General features: G+C 51.2%; 1 protein-coding gene across 1 annotated transcript in view; it reads left to right on the forward strand.

Moving 5' to 3' along the window:
• The first annotated feature begins 4688 nt into the window (after positions 1–4688).
• Positions 4689–9226, forward strand: part of En1 (engrailed homeobox 1) — a 10125-nt gene continuing 5587 nt past the window's right edge. Inside the window, exons 1-3 of the mRNA XM_031340336.1 lie at positions 4689–4700; positions 5156–5277; positions 6556–6601. Coding sequence (XP_031196196.1) covers positions 4689–4700; positions 5156–5277; positions 6556–6601 — 180 coding nt within the window. The remainder of the gene's footprint in view (positions 4701–5155; positions 5278–6555; positions 6602–9226) is intronic.

A 9226-nucleotide genomic window follows, 5' to 3' on the forward strand; every position in this document is an offset into this window, starting at 1 on the left:
GCCAAGGGAGATTCTGCCCGGTTAGGTGCTGCCCAGAGCTCCCGGGAAGGGGCATCCCTAACTTCAGCCCCAGCCACAATATGTTAGCATCCCTGCTGGCGCGAGCTGGTGACACTCTAGCCTCCTTCCCTACATCACGTTTCTATATTTTCATAAATCGGAAAGGTGAGAGAAAGCAGCTTGAGGCCTAAGGCATCCTCCCTGGCTCTCCGCACTCCCTCTTCTCTTCTGCTTCCTGTCTGTCTAAGAGGGACCTCTCCTTCTGGGGGCTGAGTAGGTCTTTGCTTTCTGTCTTGCCTTGGTCTCTGCCAGCCTTGCCCTACTGACTGCTGCCTGGGCCGGGGTCTTCTCATTTAAGCCCCCTCTCGTATCCATTGGGTGTCCATGACAAAAGTCCTCAGTGGACATAGGGCACAAGTGAACAAAGTTTTGTCTGATTGAAACCAATTAAGTTAGGGCTGGAAGATGGCTCAGTAGTTAGAGAGCTGAGTTTGGTTCCCAGCAACCAACTCCAACTATTGCTTGTGGCTTCAGCTCCAGGGGATCTGACACTCTCCTCTGGTTTCTGCAGGCACCAGCACACACATATACATGAATAAGAATTAAGAAAATAATAATTAAGTTCATGGGCCAGCCAATGTTCTAGGCTCGCTCAGATGAAAGCTTGGGATAACTGAGACAGCTCTGACATAGTCGAAGTGGCTCCACATTAAGTATATACAAGAGATTAGAGCAGAAAAACAGAAAACACTAGACACAGGCTGGCTACAGCGGCAGTGTTTGAGGTCAGTGCTTGATTCAAAGTCAGGGTTGGAAGCAAATCTATCCAGTCCACTCCTTTGCATTTGGAGAAAAGGAAAGTGAGACTCAGAGACAACTGGTTCGCCTCCCAGGTCACACAGCATGCTTGAACCAAGTTCAATCCTATTGTCATTTAAGAATTTTTAGGAGCCACTTTCCCTCCAATTTTGCCTCTATTGATGGGAGGGTCCGACAGAAATCATTTTTTTTTTCCAGGGAATTTGGTCTTCTTTCAGATATCCAAAGTCACCCTATTCAAACTCAAACCCTGGCTCACAGCCGCGCCCCTGCAGTTCTCCAGATGTGTCGACAGGTGGCACGTTCCTCACAGGCAAAAAAAAAAAAAAAAAAAAGGCAGGGAATCCTCGCCACCCCTTTGCCTAAGGGATGCCCTCCCAAAAGCAGAGAAGGGGAGGGGAGAAAGGTTGAAAAGCCTAGACCTTACAAGCTGGGATTTAGCTGTACAGCACGGAGAGTTTTCACATTCCACCTTAACAGAGGCCAAAGGCTAGCTTTCTGGGAAGGCTAGGCACAGCGCGATGGGGATCACCCCTGGGAGGTGTCAGCGCCCCTCAGCTAACAGACACCCACTCCCTCCCAGGCTGGTAGCTATCTCCTCCATCCGACAGCCCCAGCTTCCACTCACTTCCTAGGGTCCCCTTTTGTGTGGAGGAGGGGAGGAGAGGGAAAGTGGGCGCCTTTTCGGTTGTGGAGATCATTGTCCTAGAGATAGGTGGCTTAATCTGTCCATTCATTCTTGACTTCGCCTACAATATTTGGCGTGGCTGCTTTGCTCACTGAGAGATCACACTCTTGACTTCTTTGCACAACAATTTTGGGGTTTGGGGCGGGTGTCTTTGGGGGAGGGGTGGGCTGGGAACTGCTTGGGACCTGTTTCCTACTCCTCTGCCCCCATCTTTCTCCCCTTTGACATCCCCCAACTCCTGGCTCACTAGCTCCCATTCATGTCTGGAAAGTTCTAGTCCCGCTGTAAAAGAAGGGACAATCTTCAGAGGATTAAAGAATGAATACAGAAAGACCAGACCCTGCCTCCCCTCCAAGACTGGCCTAGCTTCCACTAGCCACACTCGGGAGAAAGTGATAAACTTTGAGGAATGAATGGAGCATAGGGTCCTTACTGGAGATCACAGTTCCTTGTCCTCTCCTGGGACTTAGACCCAAAGACCACTCCTGGCTGCTAACCAGTGCTTGGAGAGCCCTGGGACCGACCGGTGGCCTCCTGGGGGGACGGCTTATGTTCTCCCATCTCTGGGTGTGTGGACAAGGTCTTTGGGTCTACCCACATCTCCTAAGTCTCTTTTGCTCTTGACTTTGGAACATGTTGCCCAGTGTTCATTCAAGGCCATCGTTGCTAAGGTTAGTCTTGGTTAAAAGCCGAAAAGCCAGTGACTGTTTTATTCTGGGTTTATGCAGCCTCTTTGCAATTTTCAAAGACAGTCATAGAGGAGCTGGGTAGGAAAGAAAGGTTTAGGCCTCCAGCAGCCACTCTGGGTAAGGCGGGCGTCCAAGGTCCTTGGGAGTTCATAGGCTTCTAAGGCTATAGATCACAGATAACCAGGACAGATAACCACGACACCCTCCTCAAAGTGCACACGCCTACAAGTGGAGACCGACGGTCCCTTCCATTCGCACAGACATGCAAATCCGACTTCTAGCCTATGTAGACATGTACCCATTGACACTGCCCATAAGCATAAACCGAGCACAATTCCTCGCGGTATACACTTTTATATATGTGCACTCAAACTAAGTCCTCCAACACCCCCAGTTCTGCTGGAGCAGGCAAAGCAGAAAGGTGGTCCAGGAAGGTCTTCACGGGGCAGTGACTCTGACCCAAGTGAAGGAGTTGAGTCGTGGGGAGGAAACCGAGGAGATCTCTTTCTGATTGTATACCTCAAGTTCTTAAAGTTTTTTTTTTTTTTCCCCTGACATTCTCACCTCCCAAGCAAAACTTTTCAAGTTTCCCAGTAACCCCTGCCGCACCGATCTCGAGTGGACATCGCAGTTTATCCAGCACCTTGCCCGGAAAGAGATTCCCCACGCTGCAGCTCCGGAGGGCTTAATGGAGGAGCGGCTGTGATTTCACCGCGGGCCTGTGGAGAGGGAGACGGGAAGGCGCTGGCCTGGAGCCCGGCGTTGGGAGCGGGTTCTCGGATTTCTTCCTCCTTTTACCGGTCGGTGGGAGAAGAGCCAGAGACAAGAGACAGCCCATGTCCCTACGTGGGAAGGAAGGAGGAGGAAGACAGACGCCCCTCGACAAGGAAAAAGAACACAGGCTTTAGATTCTCCCTTACCACCACCACCCCCTTTTCTCTCTTTTTCTCGTTGATTTTTATTTATTTATTTATTTATTTATTTATTTATTTGTCTCGGACTTTCGAGACGGGTCTAGACCTCTGGGGGAGCAGGAACTGATAAGGGGGACGAAGGCAAACCCGGAAGCTGCTCTGGCCCCTCCTCGCCCACTCCCACCCCGCACCCTCCTCATGCTTGCAAACACTCTAAGCCAGTAGGTGTGGACACCGAACCGAGCCGGATCCAGGCGGAGCAACCACTCAGACAGGTGGGGACTGGAGTAGGTCAGAGGGCCCCCAAACCTAAGGAGGGGAGAAAACGAAAGAGGGAGGAGGCCAAAAATAAAGCCAAATAAGAAATGTCTAACTAAATTAATTCTAAATACCTCGCCTCCGCTCCACTAACAGAGACGAGTTGAATCCAAATTGGAGTTCGGGTGCTGGGGTTTGGAAAGGGTTCTGGGTGAGAAGACAAACGAGATGTTTGATTAAAGACACATATATATTAGAGAAGTGTGCGGAGTCTCCTTGATTTCAGGTGGTACTGGCTTTAAAATCCTCGGGGCTGAGCCAATCTGGCTGAATGGGGTCAGCTCCAGAACCACTGGGAAGGGGCAGGGATGAAAACTCTGTTTTCGGTACTGGGAGCCTACGGACCCTGCATCTCGGCTCCTTGCTCTCCGAAGCACAGCCTGAAACTCGGGAGGAAACCCGCAAGCAGCGATGGGCTGGCTGGCTTCAGCGTTCCCAGGGGCTGAGCAAACGGGGATGGGCAGTTTGGTCTAGCTCCTGGAACTCAGGCCCCAGGAGACCCTTTGGAATGAATGTTAGGGAATCACAGTACCCCCCCACCCGGCACCCCCATTTGTCACAGTCAAAGAAATGGTGTGTGTGAGAGAGGGGGGGGGGAGAGAGAGAGAGAGAGAGAGAGAGAGAGAGAGAGAGAGAGAGAGAGAGAGAGAGAGAGAGATTCCAGAATAAAATGTCTCCCTCCACTCCTGCTGCAACTACTAGAGGCTGGGGGGGCGGGCAGGAATACATCCAAATAATTCTGGAGTAGTCTAAGGTGACAACCCTACTGGCAGGCTTTTTCTAGAGCTTTCTAGGAAAACAGATTGCTCACACACAGAGAAGGTAAAAGAAAAAGAGAAAAATTACCACCTCAAAGCCTTCTCACACTCACCCAGGACTTTCCCGAGGCTTGCAAACAAAACTTCCACCCTTCATTTCATGGGTTAACTGAGAAATTTATTTTCAGAGATTTGGCTCCAGAGCCTACACCCAATTCATTGACTTCCTCCCACCCTCTTGTCTGCCTCTTCCAGTGCCACTCTCGGCTTCTAACAAAATTCCTGAAGATCCTTAACCACTACCCAAGAAAATCCCCCTCCAGCACCCACCCACCCCATATTGTCATGCCCTCCAAATGAAGACCGAAGCCCTGAGCGCTAATTGAATTAGTCTATTGAAAAGACTGTCAGGTACAATCACGCGGCTAGAGGCCTCACATTTCCCAAGGTCTATAGGCTTTGGGGACCTGCAATGTATAGTCTGACCTTCTGGCTCACGATAATGCCCGCACTTGTACCAGAAATCTCCCTGCATTCACTCCCAACAAAACCGCTGGTCACCCAGTCCCCGTAGGAAGGCTGCACGCTATTGTGTTGGGACAACTCATTCATGTCCCGCACCACGAGGCCCCACCGCCATCTGATCTACACTGGAAATGGGATTACCACCGTGTGCAGGCAACACCACCTACTGCAAGCCCACTGGGGCTCCGATTCTGAGGCTAGAGGCTTGGCTTTTAGATTTGCACTCACCTCTCCCACCTCTGTTTTAAGGTGGGAACTGGAGGGAACTCTTAGCTTGTCTCAGCACAAACAAGATTCAAAACTCTTTAGAAAACCCCAAATGGAAGGAGATTTCCCTTTCTGAACCGTTCTGCAAGGAGCTCTCAGCAAACGGATTGCATCTCTGTAGGTATTGGTGGGATTGACTTGGGCCCAAGTCATTTGAGGAGCTCCTGTCCTCCACAGAGTTATACACCAACACACCAGCAATGTGCTTTTGGAGACTGGGTTTCCCGTGGATGGCTCTCATGCACACAGGGGATCAGACACAAACACAGGCACCTACATGATTTGCGGCTGACTCCCAGGTTCGAAAGAGGGGAAATAGATACACTTTCTTAGTTTCCACGCTTAGAAAACTCAAGCCCTCCCTTTGTCTGATCTCAAAGTTCTTGGTAGCCCTCCCTAAGCACATAAGCGCACTTTTCCCTCTGCTTAGCCAGATGTCTTTCAAACTGAAGCTAGAGTTGAGCCTCTAGGAAAGGAGAATGTTCAGGGACGAGGGGGGATTGGAGGGTTTGGGGGGGTCTCTTTATTCAGTGTATCATGCTTCCAAGCCCCCAGGGAAGGAGGTGCTTATGGGGTAGGGAGGGCTAGTTTACACTCCCACACATTTTGGCATTTGGAATTAAACGAAAATCCTCCCCTTCCTTGTCGTTTCCTCCACCCCCCAGTTCATTTGGTCTAGATATGAAAAGGTGGCGGCTAGGGGGACAGTAAGTCATCGAGGAGGTAATGCCCAGTCTGTGGCCTTCTGCTCGGGTGTCTTTTGCAGGGGTAACCACACAGCTTAAAACAGCAAGGCAATGGAGGGACGTGCTGATCTCCATTACTTCCTGTATACTTGGGACCCCCGGAGCTGGAGGCATTTTGGAGCGAGAGGGCTGCATTCCATGTCTGGTCAGTTCCCACACCTGCTTCGGGCCGCCTTACCTGTCTGCCATCCTGGCCTGAGCATCTATCAAATGGCAAGACATTCCTTAAACTGCCAGAAGGCAGAGGAGAGCATCTTGGAAAACCGCGCGAGGACACCAAGGCAGTCACACTGGCATGCACCCTGCACAGACACCAAGCCGCTTCCCCCTCCCCACACACTTCAACACACCACTCACCCTGCCCCCGCTGTATCTTCTCACCCACATGCCAGCCCTGGGCTCCGAGTTCTCTGGACCCCTCACACAAGTGTCTCAGCCAATCTTTGCTCACTCAGCCTGCACACACCTCTCGCCAAGGCTTGCCAGGACGTCAGCACAGGCACATACATAGTTCCCAACAGTATGTTCAGTTTTAGGAGAGAGAGAGAGAGAGAGAGAGAGAGAAGGGCGTGGAGCCTGGGTGGGGGTCGTGGAGCTCGGGCGACAGGTCTAAAGGAGCATCGGTCTGGGGCTGGATCTGGGGGGTGGGGTGGGGGGACAAGCCAGTGCGCTGCAGAGGAGCATCGCCTAATCCAGCCGGAGCTCGTGGGCCGCGGGTGCATTTATCATCCTATTACTGTAACAAATCCGAGCTCTACTACATGAAAGGTAAAATGAATTACCGACGTTAAGCCGTCAATAAAGTCATTTCTGTAAATGGTGTCTCCAAAGGGCCGCCGCATTATTCAGCTGGCTTTATCAGCTGGCTGGAAATTACGTACAGGACCGGGCCGCGCGGCGCGCGGGGCCGCTCACTTTGATTAAACGTCTTGCCAGCGCTATGTGACAGAGCTTTTGACCAGGGTTTTATTCACAGGCCTGTGATGAACGCCAAGCTGATCAGGCGGAATGAAGAGTAATTAAAACCTATAAATTATCTTCCGCAGCCCTTCTCACGGCGTCTCCTGCAGGCGAGATAAGGCGTCGAGACCCTATTTACGGCGCTGAAAGGGACCGCGGCGCACAAAAGCTACGCGGCTAAATAGGATATTGATAGTGTCCTAATTAGAATTTAATTAAGTACCCACGGTCGCTTGTGGGATAAAGATTTCAATTTTGCGAACTTAAATATAAATAAAAATCCCACCCCTATTTCGGGGGGAAGGAGTGAGGGCAACTGGAGATTTCGGGGAGCCCTTGGGTTAGAAACAGAAGGTAACCCACAAGAAGGCACAGTGGATGTGTGTGGAGAAGCTTCAGAAAGTTGGAGAGAACGCGGTGGCCCCAGAGACTCAACTCTGGAGAGGTTCTTGCCACCAAGCCCTGGCGGCGCAGTGCCCTTTGGAAACCTGACCCGGGAAGTCGGGAGATCCTCGGCTCAGCCGAGATGCACCCAAGCAAAAGATGAATTCTGGTCTTCCTCCAGGACAAACCCTGCATCACTGCTCTGGTTAGACTGGTGGGCTTGGTTGTGTGTTCTTCCCAATCTAGCCTCTGTGTAAATAAAATCTTACTTTATTTTATTTTATTTTTAAACTAGGGGTAGAGATGTAACTTTTATGGGCCAAAGAGGTGGTCAGAAAACTCTAACATTTGGATCTGGCGATCAGGGAAGTGTAGGTCTGCCAGGATCTCCAACAGGACAGTGGGTGGGCAAGGACTCCTCTGCTGAGGGATTTCTAGGATCGAAAGCTTCAACGGGTCTATTTGTAGTACCCGACCCTCCAAAACAGCTCTACAGGAAATCTCTCAGGTGCTCAGCAGCACCCTTCATTCCCAAACCTTGGTTGCGGGAAAAACTTTTGAGGTACTCCACTCGGGAAAAGAGGAAATGCCCAGAATATAGCAGCGTGGGAGCGAGCGACTGGAGGCCGAGAATGCTCAGGGCTCCACCCCAAGAAGCCCGGGAGTGGGCAGCAATACCAGCGAATTCAGCCTAGAATTAGGGTAACCCCTTGTCCAGTCTTCAGCCAGACAAGGCAAATATTTGAAGCGCGGTAGTTTTATTGTTTTGATTTTTTACTTTGCAGGGAAATCTAACACAGAGGTTGCCCTGAAGTTGAAACCCAAACCTAGGCCTCGTAAGGAGGCTCATCACGGTCGCCTGGCTTGGGTGCTCTTTTGAGTCAACTCTACCGGGCTAGGACAATCCGGATTCCCCTTAGCCAAGGAAGAAAAGGGCTGCGTGCGCTAGGGCTCTTCTGGGGCCTCTGGACACGGCTCCACAGAGTCCCGGCAGCTTGTGGCTGTTGGTGATCCAGACAGGGAAGGAAGGGCATGGTTAAGGATCTCTCAGCGACAGTGTGGCTAGCCATTGACACAAACCAACAGAGCCTGCAAGGTGTAGCAGGCCTCTTGGGTTTGCCATTAGTGGCAAACAAACTACATCTCTGAAAGTAGTTATCCCTAACCTTTCGCTCATGCCTGATCTCTTGGTTTCATTCATACACACACACACACACACACACACACACACACACACACACACACACACACGAGAGAGAGAGAGAGAGAGAGAGAGAGAGAGAGAGAGAGAGAGAGAGAGAGAGAGAGAGAGAGAGAGAGAGAGAGAGAGGGAGAATGAATGTGGGAATATAAGAATATAAACTAAATGTCCTCGGCGCGCGGGGGTGGGGAGTGGGGGTGGGGTGTATGGCATCCCAAAATCCCTGCCGCTTGTCGTTGTCCCCAGCAGGCACGAACCCATAATCCTGTATTTCTCCAACAAGTTGTGGACTTGCTTCTTTTTATCTGTCTACATCCCAAATTCTAGCTTTCTCGGATCTCTTCGTGCCCTCTTCAGTCCGGATCTGAAGGAGGGGGGAGGGGCGTGGGCACGGATGGGGGCAGGGCAGGCCGGACGTACCGGGCCCGAGCCTCTGCACCCCCTCTCCACCCACGGCCGCCGCCCCCGGATTATTTATCCGCAAAGTCCCGCGCGCCCCCATTGGGCCGAGCCCTGAGTGTCAGCGCGAGTCCTGGCTCGCCATTGGTCCCACACACGTGCGGCCCTGACTCACGTGCTTCCGGTTTGAAGGCAAAAAGTGTGCCTGGGTGATTTTTTTTTTTTTTTAAGCGAGAGAGTTTGTGCAAAGATCCGAGCTGTCAGAGATTTCAGGGGGGAAAAAGGAGCCCGGCACTGGCTGAGACGCGCTCTCCCTGCAAAAAAGCAAAGACGATTAAAGACGCTGCCAGCCTCGCGCTCTGGGCACAGCTGAGCGTGACACTGGGAAGTCAAGCCCCTCTTTACTGCCTAGGAAGATGGCTAGACTTTAAAGACTATTTTTTCCCTTTAAGGAAAAAGTCTCGGAGCTTTAAAAAATTCCTTTTTTTTCTTTTCTTTTTTCCCCTCCCCTCTTTTTTTCTTTTTCTTTTTTTCCTTCCTTCCTTCTTTTTTTTTTTT

The sequence above is a fragment of the Mastomys coucha genome, unplaced genomic scaffold (assembly GCF_008632895.1).
Source record: "Mastomys coucha isolate ucsf_1 unplaced genomic scaffold, UCSF_Mcou_1 pScaffold1, whole genome shotgun sequence".
Lineage (NCBI taxonomy): Eukaryota > Metazoa > Chordata > Mammalia > Rodentia > Muridae > Mastomys > Mastomys coucha.